This window comes from Rhamphochromis sp. 'chilingali', assembly GCF_963969265.1.
Source record: "Rhamphochromis sp. 'chilingali' genome assembly, chromosome: 9".
Taxonomy (NCBI): domain Eukaryota; kingdom Metazoa; phylum Chordata; class Actinopteri; order Cichliformes; family Cichlidae; genus Rhamphochromis; species Rhamphochromis sp. 'chilingali'.
The window spans coordinates 9500222-9525303 of record NC_137936.1 but is presented as its reverse complement, the minus strand read 5'-3'; the positions used below and the strand labels follow the sequence as shown (position 1 = coordinate 9525303).

Below are 25082 nucleotides of genomic sequence, written 5' to 3'. Positions count from 1 at the left end.
CTCCTCATTTCATCCGCCGAAACTAACTAATACACTTTGTTCTTATTTGTTTTTTGGAAGAATAAGAAAATAGGAATATTATGATGAGGAAAGTGAACTTTGCTCTAATTTAGATTTTTGTTTATGTGCTTATAGTCTTTCAGTTGCAAATGAACCAAATTACTTTCATATTTATACACACTATGCACTAGCTGAAATACTGTGATACCCTTATTTTATGTAGCATGTACAAATAGTAGACTTTGGTTTTTTTTTCTAGTATTTATCTTCTTTTTTTTTTTCTTTTTTTCTTTTATGTTGTGTATATGATTATTAATGTGTTTGGATGTCTCCAAAAACTACAGCAAGCCACGATGACAAATGTGCAAGTGGAAGTAAATGTTTCACGCGGGTAAAACATTTACTCGTGAGAAGATGAGACACGATTTTAAAATGTCACAATAGGTTTATTGATCCATAGTAGATGAATTTAAAAAAAACCCAACAAACAAACATTGTAGATGAAAAAAATGAAAATCTGCATAATTATTTGCATAACTGTGTATTACATTGAAAAGAAAAGCAAATAAGGAACACATCTGTCCAGCAGAATCAGCTTCATAAAAACAATAGACGTGTGCTTTCTAACATTAGATGTTTTCTATATAAAGAAAGGATGAACACGAAATATAATCCTGGCTACAAAAAGCAAAGCAAAGCAAAATCACCAAAATGAAGATCAAACAATAAGTGAAGCAAAACAATATGGTTGCATAATTATTCAAAGCAAATATCCTCTGATTTCAAGTACGTCCTCTGAGACAAAATACAGATATGTCTGTATAAAATAAAGACATCTCATACATGTCCTGCATGCATGCTTATTCGCAAATTTCCATTCATTACTTGTTGCCTAGTTGCATCTATTACAATAAGTTGAGTCGTGTCCTTTATGCCCGAGATTTTTTTTTAAACTTGATAAATCCGTGGAGTTATTTGGTAAGGAGCAAGGCGACCAGGTGGCCAACATGCCACCCCTCATACATGGAAAAGATTCAGTTCTGCAGAAAATCTACAAACTCACATTAAATACTCTGGTGAGGATGGGTTGTCGCTGGTAGACCCTGTTTCGTGGTAACAGTTTGCACCGGACAGTTTTTCACATTTAAGTTTATATGCGTCCCTCTCGCGGATCAGCCTGTTGAGTTCATGTTTCAGCTGCTCGACCTGCGACAGCAGGTTCGTCTTCTCGTGCTCCAGAATATGTTTCTGTTGCACGCGCTTGTAGCGGCAGGACTGCGCGTAACCCCTGTTTTTCAGGGTCCGGCGTTTCTGCTTCAGACGCATCACCTCGTCCTTGCTTAGGCCTCTGAGAAGCCGATTGAGCTCTCTGACTGACATGGACACCAGCTGATCGTCTGAGAAGTGCATCTCGGCGTTGGATCGCCTGTCGTGGCGGTTGTGTTGCTGCTGGAGATGGTGGTGCGCACCGAGGACCTGCTGGGCCTCCGGCGACTCAGGGGATGCGCACCCCATGTCATCTTTGAGATATGGGTCTTGGCAGTGGCTGTTGGGCATACCTTGCATGTCCGAGTGACCCGGAAGACCCGGGTAGTGCTGGACAGGCTCGTTTAGGTGGCCGTAGCCATCGTAATCAGCCGGGAAAGGTGGCGGATTGTGGCCGTGGGGCGCAGATGGGTGTCCCTGCTGCGCTGTGGCTCCGATGAGGGCCTCCATCGCGTCTTCGGGTGTCAGGCCAAAAGCCTGAGGGTACATTTGCTGAGGATAACCCCCGTTGTTGGGTATCCAGAACTGGCTGTTTTCGACGTTGTTTCTGTGGTCGTTAGGATTGAGATTTGGCGATGAAGGCACAGAGTTGCAAGGTGTGCTGCCAGGAGTGGAGGAGACGGAGTCTGGTCTATGGAAAGAGCGATCCAGCCCCTGCATCGTCTCCTTCTTCACGCCGAACTTCATCAAGTCATAGTCGCTGACGAAATCCATGGGTGATTTCTGCAGTCCCAAGTGTGAATGCGCCTCAGTCGTCATGGTAAATGGAAAGCCGGTCTCTTTAAAGAGCTCCAAATGTCCACTGATATTTCATGCAGCCAGTGAAATCGCAGTCACTTGTAAAAAAAACAAAAACAAAAACAGCCCAAAAATAAAACCCGAATAATAATTTTTTTTAAAAATGAAGTATTTCCAAACTTTCGATCACAAAGGGGGAAAACACCACTCGTGAAAAATAAATCACAGCAAAAAACAGGAGAGCGCCTTTTTCAACTTTACGTTGAATTGCGACGTCGCACCGCGCAGCTTGTTTGGCTTTAGGAACTTAAAAGTCCGGTGATGCCAACAGACTGGACGCAACTCTGCCTTTTCAGGAGAAGCGCACTTTCTTCATAAAGCTGCATTGTGTGATGTCACGGCTTTCAGTCTACACCTCCACCCTGCTCTCCAATGAAAAAGGGAAGATTTGCATAAAAGCTTCTACGAGCGAGTCCACACGATCTGTTCGTGATTGTCACTTGACCAAAGCCTATAAAGGTCTGCTCAGAGGCGCAAACTCCATTCTGTAGTGTCTTTTGTGTTTAATTTCTTTATTTTTATTGTTTTATCCGCCCTCTATTTCGCATATTGCCAATTCACCCCACAGGAAAAATTATGCACCAAAGTGAATTGGAGCCATGAGAACAAAAAAACAAAAACCCATAAAAACAAAACATAATCGTCTGAACGATAAGGATATGATTTCAAGGATTTTGAATAAATATACGGCAATGAATTTGTCTATTAAAAACTAATATTGGTTGTGAACTATAATAGAACCATACATTTATTTTCCATCAGTCACAATTTGCTGCAAATTGGTTTGTGGTAATTTAGGAATTTATGGTTATTTATACGTCATTATTCATTAAGAAAACAACAGGATGCTGTTAGAAAATTAATTTGACCCTACTGTGATTGCTGTGCTCCTTGGTATACCCAGGTGAATACTGATATCTTGTGGCCAACTGCCTACACTGCAGTGGCTTTCATAGGGATATGGTATATTCACTGCTTTGTTGCTTTTCCTGTTATTAGATTTAAATTGTGAAGCTCACATTTTAATGTACAAATATATATTTGTTCAGTCTTCACCGCTTATTTTTTAAGGCCAAATACATTTTAGATGCATAAAACAATGGTACTGCTACTTTAAAATATATACATATATATTTTCCATTTTAATTAACCAAACTACATCTTTAGGGAATATGACTGTATTACAGATGCAAAGCCTCATCACAAAGAAGTTCCTGAGGGATCCCACCAGAAGTCAGCAGCTCAGCAGCAGCTCTGACATAACAGATACCAGGCTAACCAGAGTTAAAGCACAAACGCACAGGATATCGAAGGGTTAAGTAATGTTCCTGCCCTGAGCTGACCCTCTCAGGCAGCGCTTACTCCAATGATAGTGAATGCTTTACTGACAAGGTAAAAAGACTCAAGCCAAAACCAATAGAAATTGCTGCCTGAGAACGGCCAGGCATTGTTTCAGCGAGTTCGACTTGCTGGGAAGAGAGGAAGAGAGGAGACAGTGTGACTGAGCAAAAATTTCTCAGGGACACATAACAGGATTCACGCCAGAAGACCGGGGTGATGCTTTGTGGTATAGCTTGTGCTAATGATAGGATGCTCACAGCCTAAGTGCACGTCACAAGCTGGCACTTCGGTTCTTTTGCCATAACAAGCATGTATCAAAACAGTCAAGTCAAAGAAAAAGCAGAATTTCTAGGCACTGCCACATCAAGTTTACACTTCAACACAATATCATAGCCCTAGAAACTCCACTTTATCTGTATCTGAGAACACATATTTTGATGCATACATTGATATTGACCTGAATCTTTAAAAACAGCTGTTTTATTTGAGATGAAGGCTAGGCTATATACCAACATACGAAGCGTGTTTTTCTAGTTTCCTGTTTTGTGAGATAACTGTAAGGTGACCTCTAAAAGAACAATGTTGCTCAAGAAACTGTAACTTATAGATGTATTTTTCAGTTTTATGTTACCAGTATTTCAGGAATGACACACTAAAACAAAAACAACAACACAATTTGATTTCAGTTATAGAAAACACAACCTAGGTGGACACATCAAGCATCACTCAAGCAAACAGCCCCGTGTTTCTCTGAAAATAATTTAAATTCAAGTACTTCAGAATTGGAGCAGGATGTTTTACCCAAACACCCAAATGAAAAACTAATATCTGTAGCACTGAATGAAACAAAACAGAAAAAAAACAAACGTCTTTGTCATTTCTGTATACACAACATTGCTCCCACATGACAATGGGGTTCTGTGTGTTTCGGTAAACATGACGGCCATTTCTAAAAGTCAGATTCACTCATTCTTGTGTCCAGTTATAAGAAGCATGGAGCGAACGAGCAGCATTAGGTTAAAGGCCATGGCCAGGCAACACAAGGCTGAAGTCATGATCGCAGGAGAACAGCTCAGGTAAGACGAAACAGATTCGCTGACGATGTCGGCAAATTCTACTCTGCAGGTCAGGTAGATGACTGATGTCAGTTTTAAGGCTCACGGCTGATTTAAACGCCACTTTAAGGCTCAGACTTCACGATGGAAAACTGATTAAGGATCGACGCTACCACTTTCGCACCTACCCTAACTGCTTTGTGGCACACGAGCTTATAGACTGGCTTGTGAGCCACAAGGAAGCTGCAGATCGAGCAACAGCTGCCAGCCTCATGCAGCACCTCATGGACCATGACATTTTACACCACGGTAAGAAGGAAGCACCAGCAAGCGCTTCAGCTAAAGAAGCTCTCCCTTCTTTAGCTGAAATTAATTCCTCTTCTTTACCTGAAGCTAAGTCCTCATGTTGCTTTCACGACTTATATTTAAAACTGCCTTTCTCTCAGTCTGTGACAAGAGGGCAGAATTCAAGGATGCCAAACTGCTGTACCGTTTCCGCAAGGATGATGGCACATTTCCCTTTAACACAGAGGTGAAAATCTTCATGCGAGGACAACAACTATATGAGCAGTAAGAGCTGGTCTGTTTGTGCTTCAAGTTTTCTGGTCTGAGACAGATCAGCTTAATCTTAGAATTGAAAGACCTCAATAAAGGTGTATCTCATCCAGGTTTTTCCTCCACTGCATGCTATTTTAAATCTGATTCTGTTTTGTTTTCTCTTATAGACTTATAGCAGACAAGAACTCCATTCTGCAGCTGAGAGAGGAGCATGGTGTTACTTATAAGCGCTCCTTTCCTGGCTGCCAGTTGATTGACTATCTCATTCAGAATGGAGAGGCAGATAGCCGGCGACAGGGACTGGAGTTGTGCCGTGCATTGCAGGAGCATGGCATCATTCAGCACGGTGAGGGGAGTTTTCATTTGCCCTTTGATGTACAGCTGTCAGTGGTGGGCTTGCCATCTGGGACTCTTGCAATCAAAAGTAAAAATACACACTGCATAGATACCATTTATACTAAGACTGCTGCTTTTTGCTCTCTCCCCAACTCCCGCAGTGGGACAAAAGCATGATTTCTTTGACAGTGGGCTACTCTACCAGTTCTGCATCAATTTCCGCCGGCGTCGGCGCCTGTCTGAGCTGTTAACTGAAAATGAGCAGGTTAATGATGAAGCTGTGATGGCATCAACACAAGAGGACAACAATTCTGAGAGTCCCTTTCTTCTACGCAGAAACTCATCCAAGGAATGCAACCGTGCATTCAGTGGTAATAAATTAATTAATTACTGAGTAAACATGAAATAAAAGGAAACTCTTGCAATTTTCACAACATACACCTTGTTATTTTTCTATGAATTCTGACATCGCCACTAATATCTAATAGTGAGCTCAAACAAAGACTCCAAACAGATTACCGGTGTTCGTCGAAGTAGCTTGAGTTCCCTTCAGTTTCACTCTGCTGGATTTCCACCTCTTCAGCTGTTGTCACACTCAGCAGTACGATGCAATCCTAAATCAGGCGAGTGTTTTGTTATTTATATTCAACTGTTAAATGTTTCATAGTATCATCAAAGTTTAAATATTACTGTAATGAGGCTTGTTTGTGAAAGCACATAGACATAATCTTTTAATTGGTTTCACAGTCCTTAAAAGAAAAGTTACTTGTGAAGAATTATTGGAACCTGGTGCACCCTTTATCAAGAAAGTGTTGACGGTGAGTTATGAAAATTATACGTATAAATTATTACTTAGATTTCTGATTGGATTTAATAGCACCAATTTAGCATACCTGAGCAACAGTCCCCTAAAGGCTAAAAGTCAAAAAGTCAAAACAAGCTTAACACATTAATAAAGTTGTGTTTTTCTTCTTCTTCTTAGATTAAAGTCTAAGGTGTATTTTATCTGATTGAGATTGCAGGTGATAGGAGACGCCCTGGGCTGGGGCTTTGTTGTCAGAGGCATGGCTCCTTGTTATATGCAGGCTGTTGACCCTGGAAGCCCTGCAGCAGCTGCTGGAGTTAAGGTTAAATAGCTGAAACAAACTGAAAAAGATACTTATCTTGGATCCATAACTTAAATATATATATATATATATATATATATATATATATATATATATATATATTTTATGTATTTATTTATTTATTTTTAGGTGCGGCAGTTTGTGTGCCAGGTAAATGGACAGTGTGTTCTTTACCTGGACTACAGGACAGTAACCAGACTGGTGATGACAGGACCTCGCACTGTTGTACTGGAAGTTATGGAACCACTGGAATGACAGTAGCTATATTATCAAAGTCTGGCTCTCTCTTTGAATAGAAATACTGCATCTGCAAAAAAATATAAAATAATAATAATAAAAAAAATCAGCAATTACGTTTGATATGTGCTCATTTTGGGGGGAACTTAAAAAATGCACTTGTTAAACTGTTTATCTGACTTGCATCATGGAAAGTGTTCTAAACTGCCTAGATTGTTTTCATGAATTTGAGGGGGGAAATCGGCACAATCAGGTCAGTCAATCCAGCCCAGCGACTACGACTTCCGTCTTTTTGTAGTCGCCATTTTGGTTTGAGAGTTGATCAACGCGTTAGCCAGCAAGCTGGCCTGACCTCCGGTGCAAGAAAATCAGAGAACTGGAGGAGTATAGGTGGCCCTGGAGGTTCCCATTTTCGAAGTGTACTATTTTCATGAGCTGTGCACAATTCTACCGCTGTGTTTTGTCACTCGTCCCCCAGCTAGCAGCTCTGCGGTGCAGATGAACGAGCTAACTAGATAGCTTGGCTAGCTAACTGTGGAGCTGCTGAGCACCGGCGTTGAGGGGAGCATCACCGCCAATCTGCATGTCCCGCCAGCCCCTCTGTTTTTTATTTTAGCCATTAATGTCGTGAGATAACCCCTGTAAAGTTACTCTTCTGGCTTATTGCAAGGTGAGTAAAACTTTAAATATAGTCAATGAAAGTGGAAAGAAAGCAGCTATGCAACGCTAGTGTTTGTGCTCAGTAGGCATTGCTAAATCTGGCTAACACTGTAACGCTAGCCCACAAAGCTAACACGTATTGTAAAACTGTAATTCCCGAAAGCTCTGTGCATGGTGAACAATAGAAGCCGTGGACCTGTTCTGTTGTTAGGCTTTCTGATCAAACCCACCACTCAATCAGAAACAAGGTTGTAGTGAAGCGTCACCATAGAAACAGTGCCGGACCCCTGAAGCTCTGAAACACACAATGCCATCATAATAAACACGCTGTACTAGAGGGAGACACGTGCTGAAAGGGCGTGTTGTCTCTTAGTGAGTCCGGATAATGTGATACAGGTTATAAATGTACCTGAGGTTATAATGAAGAATTCATATCTGTCTGCCAGGAGATAATGTATCAGCTCCCGGTGAACAATCTTACAAGAATCAGGAGAGCCAGGAAACAAGTGAAAAAAGCACTCGGTGACATTGGACTTGAGTTCTGCAAGGAGGCAGCAGAGGTGAGCAAGTGTGTTTTGAGCTGCATGTGATGGATAAGAACTTTGAATAACATAAAGGTAGCATTGATGGACCAAAGACCACTCACTTGCCCAAAGATGGTTTTCAGTAAGGTGTAAGTGTGTTTGTTTTAAACCAACGTGACGATTTTAAGGCAGTTTTGATTGGCACCTAATCATCGGTGGACGTAATAAGGATAACAAATTTGTTCCCTCTCTCTCTCTCTATACATATATGTGTGTGTGTGTGTGTGTGTGTGTCTTTAGAAACAGCCTCATCAAGCTTTAAAATGACAGACTCCAAAGGTGTGGATACATTTCCACAGCTTTGCCTAGTGTAGTTTGCAGAGAATGAATTTGCAGTCTAATCCCTAACCTCTTTGTGTTTGCCTTTCACAAATACACTCACTAGTGCTCTGGCTTGACAAAGGGAAATTCAGTACCAGTCCCCATAAGAATAAAGGGGGGGGGGAAAAAATCAGAAACATATTACCCTTTATCAAACCCAAACAAAAAAGGGGGATTAGAGGGGACGCATACAAATTTAAAACCAAGACTTGCATATACAAATACTATACAGACATGGTAACAATGTTAAAAACTTATTTCCATTGGAGTTGGTCTTTAATATTTTAAATTTTTTGCAGGAGTTCAAAGAGTTTTGCCCTAATGAGCAGTTTGTGAAGGGCACGCTTTGCCTTGATATCTGCGCCTGGGATCCATCATACTCTAAAACACAGGTAAGATTTTATCCTATCTGAAAGACTTGCTCACATTATCATGCACTAATGTGCATATTTTTCTTAATGCAAAGTTTTTGTTGTTGTTTTTTTTTTTTTGATCATTTTTTTTACATTTTTTTTTTTAGGAATACAGATCAAAGCCATTTTGCTGCACAGAGTGTCCATTTTCTTCCAAATTCTACTCAGGCTACAAGAATCACTTCCGTAATGTGCACAGGAAACTCTTGGACAGTAAAATCCTGCTCAACTGTCCATACTGCACGTTTACTGCAAGCAAGAGAACTTTGGAGACGCATGTTAAAATATTCCACATACCCAATTCAACTCGGCACAATTATGGAAGCTCACAGGGAGCTGCGCTGGGGAAAGCTTATCTTGATAGATACAAACAGGGAAACGGTGTGGAGAAAGCAATGTATTTCTGCAAAAAATGCACATTTCGGGACACGCTATACAATGTGGTGAGAAGGCACATCTACAGGGAACATTTTCAGCATATTGTCTCACCATATCTTGGTATGGTTTCTGAGTCATCTGTGAAAAATGGTGCTAGTTCTGTTGTTGGCAATAACATCCTCTGTAAAAGATGCCAGTTTACCACTCGTACCTATGAGGCTCTGGTCCAGCATGTTATTGAGTACCATGAGCGCATTGGTGCCCAAGTAACAACCATGATTGGACATGCTAACATTATCGTCTCCAAGCCTCAGTCTTTACCAGTCATGTCACAGAAGCCTCCTCTAGTTGTCAGTAGACCTCAAACACTTAGACCTGAACCAAATGCACAGCAAGTAATTGGCTATTTAAAGCCAGTAGGCCCGGTTATTAAAAGTCAGTCTCCCATTATAGGCAGTCAGGTGCGTGCCACTGTTCCAGTACAGAGGAACAGTACAGCAGTTGAAAATGCTGGTACTGGTGTAAACACAGCCCAAACACAGAAGTGGAAGATATGTACAGTTTGCAATGAGCTTTTTCCTGAAAACTTATACAGTGCTCATTTTGAGAATGCACACAAGGCGAAAAAAGTGTGGGCGCTTGCCAAGTACATCATGAAAATCCACAACTTTACCAGCAAATGTTTGCTTTGTAACCGCTACCTGCCCAGTGATACACTGCTAAATCACATGCTAATCCATGGCTTAACCTGTCCACAGTGTCACTCTGCTTTCCACAATGTTGAGAAAATTATGGAGCATACAGCTCAGGCACACCCTGAGGAGTTTATTGGACCCCCTGGTGCATCGCCTCTAACCTTTGACCTCACCATTAAACAAGAGAAGTCCAGTAATGTACAGCTTGCTGTTCTTACTTTTAACATGAAGGAACCCATCAATGGTCAAGATCAGTCAACGCCTGTTCAGAATAGTCTTCCACATCTTGTCAAACTACCTGATCCTAGAGGGACCGATAAGAAAAGTGAACATCTTGCAGGAAGTATCCCTTCACTAATGCAAACAAGTGAGATTGGGAAGACTGTGTGTCCGCTGTGTTTCACCATTCTCAAAGGGCCTATCTCCGATGCTTTGGCCATGCATCTGAGAGAACGGCATCAAGTCCTTCAAACAATACATCCAGTTGAGAAAAAGATGACGTACAAGTGCATTCATTGCTTAGGGGTGTACACCAGCAACATGGTGGCTTCCACAATTACGTTGCATCTTGTGCAGTGCAGGGCTGTTGGTAGGAACCAAGCAACCCAAAACTTTAAACCTGGCTTGACACTTAACTCCTCTGGGGCTGGCTATCTTAAGAGGCAGCCATCAACACAGGCTATGTCTAACTCCAAGAGGATAAAGCTGGCCAAGGATGCTAAGACGACTTCCACCATCTTTGGAAAGAAGGCTGAATCTGATGGGCTTGCTCTGGATCCTAGAAGCTATGAACACAAGACTTATGAGGCCAGGAAAAATTTCCTGACTGCCTACTTCAACCGGCGACCGTACCTTTCTTCTTCTGAAGAGGACAAGCTGTCGGCGAGTCTGTGGCTGTGGAAATCCGACATCGCTACACACTTTGCAACCAAGCAAAGCACGTGCGTGAGAAACTGCAAGACCAAGAAGGTGTCGGTGCTGCTCGGCTTTGACATGCAAGCTCTAAAGAAAGTTAAGCATAACTTGAATTTTGAGGAAAGCAAAATTGTTGGTACCTCTGCTAAGAAGGCCGTAGGCATCAGTTGTCGTACTCCAAAGACGGACCAAAACAAACACAGTGAGACACTAAATTGTACCTTAAAACTTAGTACGTGCACAGAGACTATTTCCATAGACTCTGACAGTGAAACAAACACAGATGACAGACCCACTGAGAATGGAGATATCGATGTAAATGCGCACGAGAGTTTCCAATCCAAGGAACCATTAAACATGACTGAAGAAACAAAACCTGCAGATAATGCTTCTAGAGAGACGGAGATTTCTTTGCAAGATGGGAATGCAAGCCTTGCAGTGTGCCTTGGTTGAGTAGTAAAGGGGTGTATTAAAACAAAGATGACTCAACAGTTACAAATAGTAGACCAGAATGTGTGGGTCACTAAATCAGCAGCTGATTTTTTTTTTTTCTGAACAGTGTTGAAACGAAATAAACAGCAATATGTAGGTAGTGTTGTGTATATATTTTTAGCCATTGCTCCTTGTTAGTTTCTTCATGCACATCTGTATCACTCACTGGTTTGCTGTCACACCATATAAGAAATATGTAAACTGAACTATTTGCATATTTTTCCCCCAACTGTGACAAAGAACTGCACCATACTGTTTAACATTTAGAAAATGTAGGATATGTTAATTCCTTATGGACACATTTTAATAAAGGTGTTTGATTAATAAGAAAGTTTATTGCCGCTCTTTCTGTGCTATTAAGCTTTTGGACCAGGTGAAATTAGCTGCCTAAAGGTATTTCTGCAGAAAATGTTTTTTTTTTTTAACTTAATAACAGTTTCTAAGAGTGAGAGCACAGGTATGTATATAAATGTAAATTTAAGGCATTTTGGGCAACCAGAAGTCGCACTTTCTCTTCCATGATAGCGTTAGGGCATACTGTTTTTTTTCTAACATGACACATTTGTTTATAAGTTGCCCAGTGCTCCAAAATGAGAAGACTTTACAATAAGAGGCCCCTATTCATTAAACACGAACATTTAACTCACCAGGTAAAGTGCCACTCCGTATAATTTACTGAGTGTCAGTGTCACAACAGATGCAGCTGCATGTTTTTAAATGAAATTTCAGCGACTTCCTAATTTCCGGAATGTCTCCTTATTTGATTGGTCGCTTTGTATGAGTGGGTGGGACTCCTGGCTGCTGCTACCGTACAACTGTCCAACCGCCAGCGTGCATCGCTACCCAGGCCACAAAGTGTGACGCTTCAGAAAGGTGCGTTTATCTGGAGTATTCGCAGCAGTAGTTTATAAAACTTCATAGCTGCTTTCTCAAACGGAGAACAAGGTTTTGGCAGCTCTAGGTATAATGGTGAGTGGAGGCGCCGCATGTTCACGGCTTAAATAGAATTTTTAGTTGTTTATTTATTTATTTATTTATTGATTTAGTTTTTTTCGAATTTTGCTGCGTTTCATGCGGAGTGTGTGGCAGCTGGTTAGCACGTGAAGCTAAAACTGGTAGAATCCAAGCGTGCGACTTCCTAGCTGGAGCTGTCAACGATGGTTAGCTGGCATTCAGAGGCTCTGGTATAGAAGTAATGCTGGTGAACAGTTCAGGGCTAAGCTTGAAAAACTACTAGTTAGCTGCGGTTAGCTCGCATAAAACGTTATTTTCCAAATTTCTGCCACAGTTGCAGTCCTCATACATAAGTTTACCTTTTTTTACAATTGTTGAAGAGTAAAGACCATGATCAATAGAGATGGATGCTAAAACACAGTTGCACGAGTTGCTAAATTTTTAAAAGAATGAAGCTAACTGCAATATCCGTCTGTGCTTCCAGGTGACCACTCCAAGTGAAGCCTAATGTGCCAGATGATACACTGGTATGACTGGCAGGAGAGATCGTGGCATTTGATTAGCCTGGCCCTGCAGAGGAGGTCCAGAGTGGAGATGCAGTGCAGGAACCGAGAGCTGGTGGAGTTCTTTATAAGCTATAAACTGTCTCAGAAGAATCACCCAACTTCCCTTCTGAGGCCAACCAATGTGGGCCAAAGGACTGAGAGAGACCTGGCCAAATCCCTGCCTGCGTACGATGGCATAGAGGCTTTAAAATCAGCTCTTCTAGACTCAGGAGAGCAGTTTGGTTTTCTGTTCACACAGTCTTTTAGGGACGTTGCTTCGCACCTCAACATCACGCCAGACACAGCCCAACAATTCTTCGATAGTGTGATGGATGAGTTGTTCAGGGATGGAATCAATTGGGGGCGTATAATTGGTCTGTTTGTCTTTGGTTCTGCAATGTGTCTGGACTGTATTGACAGCAATATGGGTGAGCTGGTACCCAACATTGCAGACTGGATGACTGCGTATCTAGATGATCACATTAGTCTGTGGATCCAACGAAATGGAGGATGGGTAAGTCGGCAGGGGATGAAGTTGACATGAGGTGTGCAACTTTTGTGCTTTTAAAGGGAGGGAAAAAGTCATTTAAAACACTGTCTAATCTTTTTTTTTTTCCAGGACCGCTTTACAGAGATATTTGGGAAAGGGATGTCTACTAGGAGCTCTGGGGAGTCTCTGAAGAGATGGCTGTTTGTTGGAGTGGCATTAGTAACAGGGCTGCTGGTTGGCATGCTCATGACAGATTAACAGTGAAGGTGCTACTTCTCTGCCGTCACTGAACACCCTGTGGAATGCTAAACCGAGGGAGGGAAGCGGTTAATGTTTACATGGAAGCCCAGTCCACATGTGCAGTGACCATAGTGGGTGGGCAAAGTCATTCTGTGAGAAGCTTCATAATGTGTAACTTGGTGAGCTGTTGCAGACCACCTGCTCGCCTTGCTTTGACCAATGTGTTTTTATTTTATTTTTAAACGCACAACAGTTTAGTAGCTGATTTGCCTGTTCAGAGGGCAAATGCTTTAAATGAACCTAATTAAAAAGGCAGTGAAAGTGATTCAGCTAGTCTAAGCTCTCTCTCTCTCTCTCTTTTTATCCTGTATTATTCAGGGAACAACGTGTATGACTGAGACTATGTTGTATTCCCCCCTTTAATGTGTAATTCTCAGTTTCTTTTGACTGTTCTTGAGTTTTTAAGTCTGTTTTGAAAGGTTTTGCTGAGTAAACTGTATGGAGTGCAGAGGCTATCCAAAAAAATCAAATCTATGCTCTAGCAGAGGCCTGTGAGTTCTCTTCCTCCAACAGTCCAGAGACATGCATGTGAAATTGACTTTTTCCATCTCTCACTAGTATCTAAAATTATCCATGTGCAACAGGCTACATATCCATGATTGTATTCAGTGTTTTTTTTGTTTTGTTTTTTGGCTGTTCCTCTAAGGGATCAGATTGGATCATCTGCTGCCATTTTGCCCTACTCTTAGCACAGTCTTGTCACATCAACCCCATGCAAGCCCCCTTCACTACATCTGTGGTCTGCCTCTTTTCCTCTGCTTGGCAGCTCCATATTAACCATACTTTGTTCACCAAGTCCACTAACTGAGCTGTCACTGTGACATTAACTTCTCCAGCTCTGCCACTTTCACCTTGTTCTTGTTCTCGTGTCAGTGCCACCGTCTATAAACCATACATCGTAGCAGTGCTCGCTACTGTCTTGTAAACCTCCCCTTTCACTTGTGCTGCTATTGTTCTGCCACAAATCAAATGAAGTGACTCCATATGAAGTATCTTAAAAGCTGGAATTAAATGAGATGTATTCTTTTACACAATGTGCATTAAAATCTTCTTGAAAATATAAAATCCACATGTCTTTGTCACCATATCAACATGTACACAAAGATATATACCAAGGTCTGATATACATGCAAGGAAGATATTCTGCTAATGCTTCTGGGCAGTTATTGAGTCAGTGGGTGCTCCACACCAACTGTGCATGGAATAAAAATAGGGCAACAAGAATAAATAACAGACAAGAGGAGTTTAAACAAAACAGGAGGAAGGCACACATTAAAAAGACACATTAGAGGACGGGTTGCAAAGTGCTTGGAAGTAGTGCAATGGACTATGTCTGAGTATAGAATCCATGTGTGAGTGGCCTGAGTGATGAGGGTTATTCAGTGGCGTGGGTGGGGTGTTGGGTGGAATTGCTTTACAGTCCAAATGGCCCAGGGGAAGGAGGTCTTTGTGTCCTAGTTTGAAGTGTAAAGATGTGTACAGTTTTACATCCTGCACAGCCTCGCTTAACAGCAGTGTTGCACTTTCTCCACATGGGGGTGCTAATGTACCACATATTCCAAAAGGAGCATTCTTAAAACTAAGCTGTGCTACTCTGCTTTCAGTTACAAGTAATTTCAGACATGACAGCTGTAGTGTTTGCAAGCTCTTCCATCACAGTTTTTTCCTTTTGTATTTTTCCCACAAGAAAGTCAAATAAGACACAGAGAACGTGAATTCTCCCAGTAATGGGTTTAATCTGTCTGATCACACACCACAACAAGTAGTTAAATCACCCACTTTCCACGCTAGAACAGCTTTTCACAAGATTATTCTGCGAGCTCTGGATGATATAATGATAGTACGAATGGGAAAGGAGACAAGCAGTGAGGCAGCGGGAGAGAGAAGGCTCTAACGGATGGCCTTGTGAGTGAACTGGAGAAGGCCTGTGGTTGCTAATCTATCCCCGTCATTTGTTGCCATTTCCCCAGAGCAGAGCTGACAGCTGCAGCAGATAAACAGCAGATACAGACAGTTGAGGAAAAGAGTATAAATTATGGATGTGCTTGCCAAATCATCTTATTCCTTTAAAAAGAAAAAGATCATGTCTCCCCCTCCCCCCCGCACTTGTCTCGTGTTTGTTTTGCTCACGATAACTCCTGCAGAGGTGAGCACTGCGGATTGGTCCACTTTAGTGTGGTTTAGAGTCAACTTTGAGTAGATGCTGTAAACGGATTCAAATAGAAACCCACCCTCATCTCGCTCCGTAATTTCACAGGGCACTATCACAAATTATTCCCATAATCAAGGTCTTTGGGGAATCAGTTGGGTTATGTATTGTAACGGTTGGCTGCTAATGAATGAAGCTGCACTAGGAGGAAACATTTTTCATATTATTTTTTCTACTGTGGATTTGTTAAGCGAGTTGAACAAAAAACAAGCAAAAAACGCTTCTATTGATAAATTCTGTCAAAGACTTGGTTTATCACCAATACACCCAGTGGTGCGTGTCATGCAGCGTTATGAGTAGGTGACTTGCCCAGATGTTCACAGGGCCGTACTCGCCGAGATGAAACCAAATGCATAAAAGAAAATCTTATTTCTCCTCGAGGTCTGCAGTGAAGCGTGCACGAATCAGTGGGCGACGTGGGTGATAATTTATAGATTTGTCTCGAGGGAAGCATTCTGTGAGCGTACTCGCAGATTATGAAACATGACAGGATTCACTTGGCCCAAACATGACACACTGGTTTTGTAACCAAACTGTTCTTCTACACCCCAGCGCCTATTCACATACAGCACCCAGTTACCGGTCCTTCAGATGATTCCAGTGATATGTGTGTTTGTCTTTGACACCTAAAGAGACACTGTGGCCCTCAATGACTAACTGACAGGGAGTGTTAGAGTGGCGGTGCCAGCAGCAAGTGGATGGTTTGGGGTCTGTGGCCTCAGTGATAACTTATCAGCCACCCCCCAGTACTGAGCGAGCAACCCCAGCCCTGCTGCTCAGCATAAAAAGTACACAGACATGTATACACTAGTATTAGGCGTTTCTTACATAAATGGTAAATGGCCTGTATTTGTATAGTGCTTTTCTAGTCCCTAAGGACTCCAAAGCACTTTACACAACCAGTCATCCACCCATTCACACACTGGTGATGGCAAGCTACATTGTAGCCACAGCCACCCTGGGGCGCACTGACAGAGGCTGCCGGACACTGGCGCCACCGGGCTCTCTGACCACCACCAGTAGGCAACGGGTGAAGTGTCTTGCCCAAGGACACAACGACCGAGACTGTCCAAGCCGGGGCTCGAACCGGCATCTTGCGTTTTGTCATAAAATTGTGCCAGAGAGCTTTGCCTGTGTGTACTAATTTAACCCTAATAGGGCAATGCTGCTGGGCAATGTGTCCATTATCAAACAGCCTGCCCTGTTTGTTTTTTAAAGCCATATTCCTCTAGAAAAACAATCAAATCAGCTCCAAGTGTCTGAATATTAAAATATTAATATTATATCAACTTAAAAAAATCATTCTTTAAGTCTGTTTTAAGTAAATGCATGTACCCTTGTACTTATAAATAATTTTAGGCATTTAAATTTTAGTTTATCTGGATTTCTTTTTTTTATTTCCTGCTTCTCCACTTGCTGTAGCACAAAGGTCAGAAACTACAGAGAGGTAAGCCAAAAACGAGGCTGAGGAGTCAGTGCACCTAGATTGTTAAGTGCTTTGCGTTTGTTCAGATGACAATGCATTCAGCTGGTTAACACAATCACAGACGTTCTTACACAGCACGTCTTTGAATGCTGTCCCTCTAGGGTTTTTCAAAATAAAACATAATGGCACCTTAATATGTCACGCACTGTTAGAGCTTAAAGTGAAAAAGTAAAAGTCAAACTAGCCCTTGTTTATTAAATGTTCACAAGTCCCTCTTAATTCCTTTGTAATATATTTTTACAATTTTGTCAATCTAGCCGTGATCTCGTCTTTACTTTGTTAAAGTAAATTTGACTGGTAATAGCCTGATCCATTTACTGAAGTAAGAGTTTCAATGTTGGTGAGGAAAATGTGCATGTGTGCATTTTTTTCTTCTACTTCACTAAAGGCAGAATTCACCTCACAATCTACATGTGCTCGGCTTTCTTTGGCCTACATGGGCAAAACTAAAACACGCAAAGGGCAGCGACGTCATGAAACGTATTGTTGTCTTCTGATTTCTAAACACGTTCTCTGTTGTTTGAGACCTTTGACATGAAAGTGGAAAACTGTAAAATTGAAACAAAAATCCCCTTCTGCACATTCAAACAGAGATGAGTAATGAAAAGTACAAACGTGACCTCGTGTGTCCAGTTGTGCTGTAGCTCGTCTAAATATAAAAGCAGCCATAAGTGGTGCACTTTAGTTGAATGTTTGTCACTTATGCGGAAAAGACGATTTGCATACCCGCTATGTACTATTACACTGTCAAAGTGGAGAACTGCCAGCACAAAGACACCATTATACCAGGGCAGGGGAGTACAATAACCTCCCACAGCAGGCCTTGCTGTGGTTAGCTCAGAGAGCTGAGGATTCAAATGACTTAAAACAAAAGCCTTCATAAGTCAAACAGAATAAGTCACGCATTTTTTTCTTTAGAGTTTTAATATGGTAATAAGAATTATGCAAATACAAAACAGACCCCTGAAGCACAAAACTAAGGTATAGCTTTACTTTAAGAATAATAAAAGAAGAATTGTCACACAGATACCGTAAATCAGATTTGTGTTTGTATTTACAGCTGGGAGAATTCCCTTATTAGGGTGTTTACATATGCCAAAACCTGAGTGATTTTATCGGACTTCACACAAGTGCCCAGTCAGCACAGTAACACAACATGTGGATGAAACGCAGGTAAAATACACAGGAAACTCCATTCGCATGACAGCCAACAACACATATGTACAAATAACTGGCAATACAAGGAAGCGGGCTCGTGTCTGAGTATTCACAGGTGCCCGTCCTGTTATGTCACACTAGTGTGGGCACCATGCCAGAGTTGAGGTGGTGCGTGTAGGGTAAGCTGGCAGAGGGATGGATCGGGGACGGTGTAGGCATGAGGTGAGGCGAGTGACTGTAGGTGAGGAGAGTCCCGGGGCCGAGGGAGAAGGGCCCACCGTTGTCGTCCAGGGAGGGCGGCTGAGTCACCTCCATGTACGGCTCCAACAAGGCGGCCTTCTTGCTCTTCTTGTTCTTGCTGGAGACTTTTCTGTTACGTGTTTGAATTCCATCCTTCTTCATGGTGAGAGGCCGGTTAACCTGTAGTGAGGAATGAAGGAGAATTTTTTTTAATTAATTAATTTTTTTTTAATATTTACCAGGTGTTTGTGGATTCATCTGAAATGACTGACTCACGTTATGCAGTTTAAAGTAGAGTCCGCAGGCATTACACACAGGTTCCCCGTTGGCGTTGCGTCTCCACAGCGTTGTTGTGCTTGTGTGACAGTTGGCACAGAGGGTACCTGCGCGCTTGCTGACAATCTGAGACACAGAAAAGGATATAGTCGAGCTTTTCAAACTACCCTGGTAACGACGGATTATTTGTTCGATGGTTTACAAAGGAGGCAAACGAGGCCCGTATCAGCCTGTCATACCAGTCTCTTCTTGGGTCGGATTAGAGGTCTATTTTGGCCGTTCATCTTGTGGTACAGTCCACAGGCATTGCACAGGTAGTGGCCTGTACCATCCCGGCGCCACAGAGGGGTAGCTGTGGCTCCACAGTTGACACACTCTCTGGCCTCTGTTCAGAGAAATAATGACAGTTTACAGAGTGTAACATATGACGGATGAATGTTTCTTAATATATTATTTCATGTGCAAAGATCTCAGTGACACATTATATAATGGGCAGACTGTTATACTCAACATAGAACAAAATGTTTTAGTTTCACAACTCTCTCTCTCTCTCTCTTGTTTTTGGAACTTGCAGATGCTCAGTTGTTGTTGAAGTACAGATGTTCGAATTTCTATTTTGGGAGAGCTACAAGGGTTGAAAGTTTATTCAAATTTCTTGTAAATGTAACCATCTACAGTTCCATGAAATCTGCATCTGCTGAGAAAAATCTGATAATTTCCAAAACAGCCACCAACCGTCAAGACTGAACTTTCAGAGCATTTTCATTTTATAGAATATTGTGCCAAAATGGTCCACCCAGGGAAAAGAAAAAGAGGCACCTGTCAATATATCCTCACCTGGAGTGGATATCCTCATCTTGTTACGGAGTTTAGGGGAGTACGAGGGGTTGATCCAGGCTCCGGGGCTGGAGTAGAGGGCAGCGGAGCTGTAGTCCTGTGGGCCACTCATGTATGAGCTGTAGGGGCTTAGCATGTGTGGGTGGGATGATGGAGTGTACACGCTGCCAGCTGCAGGAGTCAGGTTGAGAAAGCTGCTGCTGGCCCCAGACCCCCCAAGTGGGCTCAGGCGCTCTGCCTTGAGGGCCTCCTGAAAATGGGGACTCTCCCTGCCCTCTCTGCCCGGAGACGAGTATCCATCTCTGGAAGTGGTGAAAGAGGAGGTCACTCCAGGGGTGTAGAGGGAGGTCGGGGTGTGCGAATGCAATGGCGTCTTAGTGAGAGGGCTGCTGCTCCAGGTGGAGACTGGGGGGGTGTAGGGCGAGCTCAGAGAGTGGCTGGGCAGCCCATCCAGCAGCTGAAGGTTGCTGAGCAGGCTCGGTGAGTTGAACATTGGTCGAACTGTGGAAAGAAGAAATAAGAGTCAAATCACAATTTAGAAGGCGAACTAGAGGATGGATTTGTTGGGTGACGGCTTGGAAGCACTGACCAGAGCCGTGTCGGTAAGGAGCTGGCGCTCGACTGAGGCTTGGGGTGGAGAAGAAAGAGGGCAGGCTGGTGTAGTCAGTGTCCTGGCCGGTGAAGAACGTCTCACCCTCTTCTCCCGGAGGCAACAGGCCAGAATCAGAGGAGAAAGCGGCCAGGGGGTCTGAGCTGAGCAGGGATGGAGACACCCAGTGGGACTGCTCTGATGAATCTTCCATGTTGGCAGGTAAAACAGCCTGTGGCGAGTATAGTGAGAAATCTAAATTGTTTTTGCTGTCAAATGCACCAACCCAGGATGAAAAGATCTAAGCTGTGCACAAGCCTCATTTTACACGAGTCATTTATTATTCATTCATGTACTCTTTGCACTCTACACCCTTACACTAATGCATTTGTCTTTACAGTTAGCACAGTTTAAAATGAATATAAGGACACGAGCATCGATTGACTTTGTTTTTAGGTGTGTGGCTCTCAGTCTTTATGGAGACATGTTGTCAAAAGGTCTTGACAGAGACACCACCAAACTCCTCGCACACTGGAGGTTTGCGACTCTCTTAATTCAGATGAGAACGAGAGAGGCCGTGACTTTGATTGAAGTCGATGCATTATCACCGAGCTTCTCTCTTCACAACAACCAGTGCAACTTGAAGTTATCAGGGACAAGATCTCTCGACAGCATGCTTTTTCAAACTTCCTTTTCTAGGATCCTCATTTGACTGCGGCTGAAAGTAAAAACTAAAAATAAACGAGTCTATAAATGTAGCGACACAGCCAGTGACCAAATGGTTACCAAGTGGCCCCACTACAATAGGTGTGCCAGTTAGAGGAATGCAAAAGATGTGCCCATAGGGATGACTGGCCGTGTGGACAAACAACACAGCAGCGCACACAAAGTGTAATGGTGTTTGCTGGCAGATTTTTTTTCTTTTCAAGTCAGAGTGTTAACAGCAGTCTCTGTCACACTCTCACTTATTTGTGTGATTAATAACCCTTTCTGTTTTTGTTTTTTTGGGGGCGATTCAATTTTTATCAAAGAAAAACGCAAATTTCGAGCAGATTTTTAGAGCTTGAGATGAAGGCCCCTTTCTGAAAACTGCTTTAAAAGTCGAATCAAAAACAAATTCTGCTCCAAAATACCAGCAACGACGTCCCACAGCATCATAATGTGCATTATAACAACAGCGGACGAGGCCTCTCCCCGCGCCGTATCTTTAGAGGGAAGAGAAGAGGAAAGAGAAGAGACTGATACTGGCTGATAAACTCTGAGAAAATCTGATAGACAGCATTATTATAATGCTAAATATATCCAGCCCCACTGATACTACATGAAACTAATCTCATCTGATTAATAGAAATCTGTTTGATGAGAAACGCAACAAGCGCAGTGACACAGCGGGGTGAGGCGGCACGTTGTGGAGGACTGATCAAAAGAGACAAAACTAAAAAAGAAACAACCCCAGAGGGATAGATGAAATAATTTGAAACTCACACCCAGCTGCTCATATCACAACACAATTAATTACTTTGAGTGTTATGCCCCTAAACTCCAATTTTAATAGATTGACATTATGCTACTTGCATTAAAACACACTGAACATATATCTACCGTGTAAAGCAGTCGACTTGTTTTTGATATGGATGTAAGCAACTTCAAGCTGAACTCGTGCAGTGGGCGAATTAAATTAATATTATAATTCATCTCTACCGTTACATATACTTGTGGTAATTATTGAAAATTCAATTGAAAATAATGAACGGAAAACAAAAAGTGTCACTTTCACAGAGAAGGAAACAGATTCTCTGTTGCCCTCATGCAAAGTTCTCGCCTCTCGTATCTCCACAATTCACAGTCTGCCAAGCAATAAATTGCCTCAGATGATCGTAATTCTCGCCAGTGAAAGTTTCACATGCACAATTATTCTTAACCAACAAAACTAGCCAGCTGTATTTAACGAATCAAGCTGGTTACACCAGGTGTTTGGGGTGGAAATATGAGAACAGAAGGCAAAGTCCCGACTGGTCACCTACCTGAGTGGACGCCACCGACGACTGATGGGTGCAGTGAGCCTTTAGAGCCGAAAAATATATGCAGCCAGGTGGGAGGTGGTGCACAGCTGGACCTCACTGTAGGCTGATGGCTACAACTAAAAAACTTCTCTAACTACCAGCAAAGTTTAGGGCTACGAGACAGTCCGTGGGAGGGGTTGGGGACAAACATTTTTTTAAAAGACACACCTCTTTGGTCCAGAGAGAACGAGCTTGTGTGGGGCTTAGATGTTACATATGTACAGGCATGAGTTTAAAATCACATTTAAGCGTGTCATCTACAGATATAAATAATGTAATAAATATTTGTGGCATCTGGAGCGAAAGGTGAAGGTGCTTTAAATCTTAGTTCCTCTGCTCTTCCTTTATGGCTGTGTGTGCTGCTTGTGTAGTATTGATAACGTGTTTGTATCTCTGATGATTTCCACAGAGGAAGCACCGTATATAAAAAGCATATCAGGACCAAAACCAAGGCCAGTATGAAACAACTACACGTAGTCGATAGGAATCATCAGATCCATTGCACATCATATTTTGTGTGTTATATTGTCTTTTTCCAGATCTTAAAAGAAATGCATATACTAATGCAATATAAAATAAACTCCGCTTCCTGCGGTGTGCATGCAGGATGGACACTTTTTTTGTCTGTTGATGAAATGTGCATACAGCCCCTGATAAGACCAAGCCCACATGGAAAAGAGTTTGACAGACATTTGAACAAAGCAAATATAAAATGCAAAGACACAATTTCTTTGTGGTCCAGCAAAGCTTAGAATGGAACACAGTAATGCAAATCGGCGAAGACGCTGCAATCATAGGGAGAGATATGGTCTGAGCACGGCCTGGCTGCGCACAAACCCGACACTGTCAAAGTCATTTGATAGTCAAAGCAGCTCCCCAACTTTCCTCTCTCTTTGTTCATTTACAGTTTTCAGGGAAATCAGGGGAGAAAAACAGTTGGGAAGAATTGATGCCTTTCTTTTTTTCCTTTTTGAAAAAAAAAAACAAAAAACCACACTGGGTTTTTTTTAGGAATGAGGCAGATAAGTTGAAATGCGTCCGACAAGGCAGCGATGGCTAATAAGTGGTATCAGTTAGGCCAGATGCAAATCAATATATAGGTCATGGCAACTGTTACACAAAAATTCTAACTAAGCCTTTCATTTCCCTAAACGTTCCACACACAGTATCACCGGTTGCTGTGAAATTAGTATCCTGGAACAACAGAAATAAACTGTTAAAGTAGTAAAAGTCAGTGAAGTCAATGTCCCGGGGACCCATAAACAGTTGGATATCAGGAAAAAGCAGAGCTGTAATAAAATGTCCTCCTCATCACCTCCGTATAACTTCTGATGACACCTGTGTCATGTTTTCTTTGTTGTCACGTAGATAAGTGAAGAAGAAACCTGCTCTGTTCGCACCTGTCAGTGTTTTTTTTGTTTTTTTTCCTTTTATGAGATTTGTCAAAAGGCTGCTGTTGGTTCAATAATAAGACTAAGAGCAAGTGATTATACTAAATAAATAACCAAGCAATACACACACACAAGCGGTGAATACTGTCTGAGTTATTATCTGCTCTTCATCTACCGTATAAGACCAATTCAGATTCTTCCAGGAACATTTACACTAAGGCTGTTGGTAATACTATTTGCAAATACTACTTATTGTTCTGCAATGCAATAGAGTACCAGGTAAAACTTTAAAATTCGATTCAGGATTCTGTTATACAAAGCTTAAAGTTTGTCTGACATCATCGTGTAATCAAGGTATGATAATTTGTGCAGTGTAAGCCCACTTCAGGCAAAGCTGGATAGGCTCCAGCTTGTGCTATCAATTTATTGTGTTGACAACTTAGGTTTGTCCCCTCTAGGTTTTCCTTTTTAATGGCAGTTATGGCACAGTTAAATGTGAATGTGCTGGATGTGAAACACTGTAGCCTGGGTGAATGAGAGCAGTAGTACCAGAGTGAGATGAGGTCTCTGTGGCAGCGTGGACAGCCGGGCAGGGATGTGGCTGCCGCCACAGTGCGAGTGTGCTGCTCTGCTCTGATAAGAGGTTATCAAGATGAAAGGAGGAGGCCAGGAATTACAGGCCCGCCGCTTACTGTCATAAAGCGGTACAGGCATACTGTCAGGGTTACAAGGCCCTACAGCGTGTAAGTGGCTGTACTACATAAATCACGCAAGGCAAACACACACACACGGACACAGTTTTCTTCTTCTGTTGACAGTATCTCGACAGAGACAGTTTGAACTAACGCTGGAGTGTCTTGTCGGACAGTTAGGAGGTTGCTCAGGGCCTTCGTAGCTGGATGACAGATGACATTGTGTGTCAACAGTGGAGTATGAGGACAACTTTCAAATTCCCAAGAAACAGGCTTCTGTGAAGGCGGTGGTCTTATCTCTGCAATGCAGGGCTGCAGCACCACTGCTATACCCAGGAGGATAGCGCTCTCTCTTTCTCCCCCCCCCCCCCCCCCCTCTCTCTCTCTCACACACACACACACACACACACACACACACACACACACACACACACACAAATGTTCATACAGTCTGTTTCTGAGGACATTTATTGACATGATGGTTTCTCTAGGTCCTCAATACAGACTTAACTAAGTGAATAGCCTAAAGCTGTTTCTGACCAACACCCATAAACCTGAATCTTGACACTCACACACCTTCTGTTTCTTTCTTCTTTCTAAAAGGTGTGAAAGAAAGGAGGAGCAGACCGGGGTCACATCCAGAAGGTCCTCACTTTTTCAAAAAGTCTTCACTCCA

General features: G+C 42.4%; 5 protein-coding genes across 7 annotated transcripts; 3 read left to right on the top strand and 2 right to left on the bottom strand.

The window, feature by feature from the left end:
* Positions 1 to 431: 431 nt before the first annotated feature.
* mafbb (v-maf avian musculoaponeurotic fibrosarcoma oncogene homolog Bb) lies at positions 432 to 2377 on the bottom strand. Its single transcript, XM_080891967.1, has one exon. It carries the CDS (start codon positions 2023 to 2025, stop codon positions 1060 to 1062), a length of 966 nt encoding a protein of 321 aa, XP_080748093.1. The 5' UTR covers positions 2026 to 2377; the 3' UTR covers positions 432 to 1059.
* Positions 2378 to 4387: 2010 nt separating this feature from the next.
* Positions 4388 to 6797, top strand: LOC308402853 (DEP domain-containing mTOR-interacting protein). Of its 2 annotated transcripts, none has more exons than XM_080891962.1 (9): positions 4388 to 4481; positions 4591 to 4769; positions 4907 to 5030; positions 5186 to 5364; positions 5516 to 5725; positions 5843 to 5977; positions 6102 to 6172; positions 6377 to 6481; positions 6611 to 6797. In XM_080891962.1, the coding sequence occupies exons 1-9, from the start codon at positions 4399 to 4401 to the stop codon at positions 6734 to 6736; spliced, it is 1212 nt and encodes a 403-aa protein (XP_080748088.1). In that variant the 5' UTR covers positions 4388 to 4398; the 3' UTR covers positions 6737 to 6797. The 2 variants fall into 2 exon arrangements, with proteins under 2 accessions (XP_080748088.1, XP_080748089.1); XM_080891963.1 differs by having other exon boundaries at positions 6370 to 6481; positions 6611 to 6749.
* Positions 6798 to 7015: 218 nt separating this feature from the next.
* adnpa (activity-dependent neuroprotector homeobox a) lies at positions 7016 to 11506 on the top strand. The gene is made up of 4 exons (XM_080891944.1): positions 7016 to 7388; positions 7825 to 7938; positions 8583 to 8675; positions 8804 to 11506. Exons 2-4 carry the CDS (start codon positions 7831 to 7833, stop codon positions 11135 to 11137), a joined length of 2535 nt encoding a protein of 844 aa, XP_080748070.1. The 5' UTR covers positions 7016 to 7388; positions 7825 to 7830; the 3' UTR covers positions 11138 to 11506.
* Positions 11507 to 11949: 443 nt separating this feature from the next.
* Positions 11950 to 14518, top strand: LOC308402860 (bcl-2-like protein 1). Of its 2 annotated transcripts, none has more exons than XM_080891971.1 (3): positions 11950 to 12049; positions 12615 to 13189; positions 13295 to 14518. In XM_080891971.1, exons 2-3 carry the CDS (start codon positions 12638 to 12640, stop codon positions 13421 to 13423), a joined length of 681 nt encoding a protein of 226 aa, XP_080748097.1. In that variant the 5' UTR covers positions 11950 to 12049; positions 12615 to 12637; the 3' UTR covers positions 13424 to 14518. The 2 variants fall into 2 exon arrangements, with proteins under 2 accessions (XP_080748097.1, XP_080748096.1); XM_080891970.1 differs by having other exon boundaries at positions 11995 to 12145.
* Positions 14519 to 18081: 3563 nt separating this feature from the next.
* gata1a (GATA binding protein 1a) lies at positions 18082 to 22421 on the bottom strand. Its single transcript, XM_080891961.1, has 6 exons — positions 22285 to 22421; positions 20261 to 20492; positions 19672 to 20172; positions 19074 to 19219; positions 18835 to 18960; positions 18082 to 18738 (listed from the first exon to the last, which is right to left on the bottom strand). The coding sequence occupies exons 2-6, from the start codon at positions 20472 to 20474 to the stop codon at positions 18451 to 18453; spliced, it is 1275 nt and encodes a 424-aa protein (XP_080748087.1). The 5' UTR covers positions 20475 to 20492; positions 22285 to 22421; the 3' UTR covers positions 18082 to 18450.
* Positions 22422 to 25082: the final 2661 nt, after the last annotated feature.

Bases quoted from the DNA above. Each gene is read 5' to 3' on its own strand.
- LOC308402853 (XM_080891962.1), top strand. From the start codon at position 4,399: ATGGAGCGAACGAGCAGCATTAGGTTAAAGGCCATGGCCAGGCAACAC. The intron at 5,365-5,515 runs GTGAGGGGAGTT...CAACTCCCGCAG, and splicing joins GCATGGCATCATTCAGCACG to TGGGACAAAAGCATGATTTC. The intron at 6,173-6,376 runs GTGAGTTATGAA...TTGAGATTGCAG, and splicing joins TTATCAAGAAAGTGTTGACG to GTGATAGGAGACGCCCTGGG.
- LOC308402860 (XM_080891971.1), top strand. From the start codon at position 12,638: ATGTGCCAGATGATACACTGGTATGACTGGCAGGAGAGATCGTGGCAT. The intron at 13,190-13,294 runs GTAAGTCGGCAG...TTTTTTTTCCAG, and splicing joins TCCAACGAAATGGAGGATGG to GACCGCTTTACAGAGATATT.
- mafbb (XM_080891967.1), bottom strand. From the start codon at position 2,025: ATGACGACTGAGGCGCATTCACACTTGGGACTGCAGAAATCACCCATG.
- adnpa (XM_080891944.1), top strand. From the start codon at position 7,831: ATGTATCAGCTCCCGGTGAACAATCTTACAAGAATCAGGAGAGCCAGG. The intron at 7,939-8,582 runs GTGAGCAAGTGT...AATTTTTTGCAG, and splicing joins TCTGCAAGGAGGCAGCAGAG to GAGTTCAAAGAGTTTTGCCC. The intron at 8,676-8,803 runs GTAAGATTTTAT...TTTTTTTTTTAG, and splicing joins CATCATACTCTAAAACACAG to GAATACAGATCAAAGCCATT.
- gata1a (XM_080891961.1), bottom strand. From the start codon at position 20,474: ATGGAAGATTCATCAGAGCAGTCCCACTGGGTGTCTCCATCCCTGCTC. The intron at 19,220-19,671 runs GTGAGGATATAT...TTCTCTGAACAG, and splicing joins GATGAGGATATCCACTCCAG to AGGCCAGAGAGTGTGTCAAC. The intron at 18,961-19,073 runs GTATGACAGGCT...TCTGTGTCTCAG, and splicing joins TCCGACCCAAGAAGAGACTG to ATTGTCAGCAAGCGCGCAGG.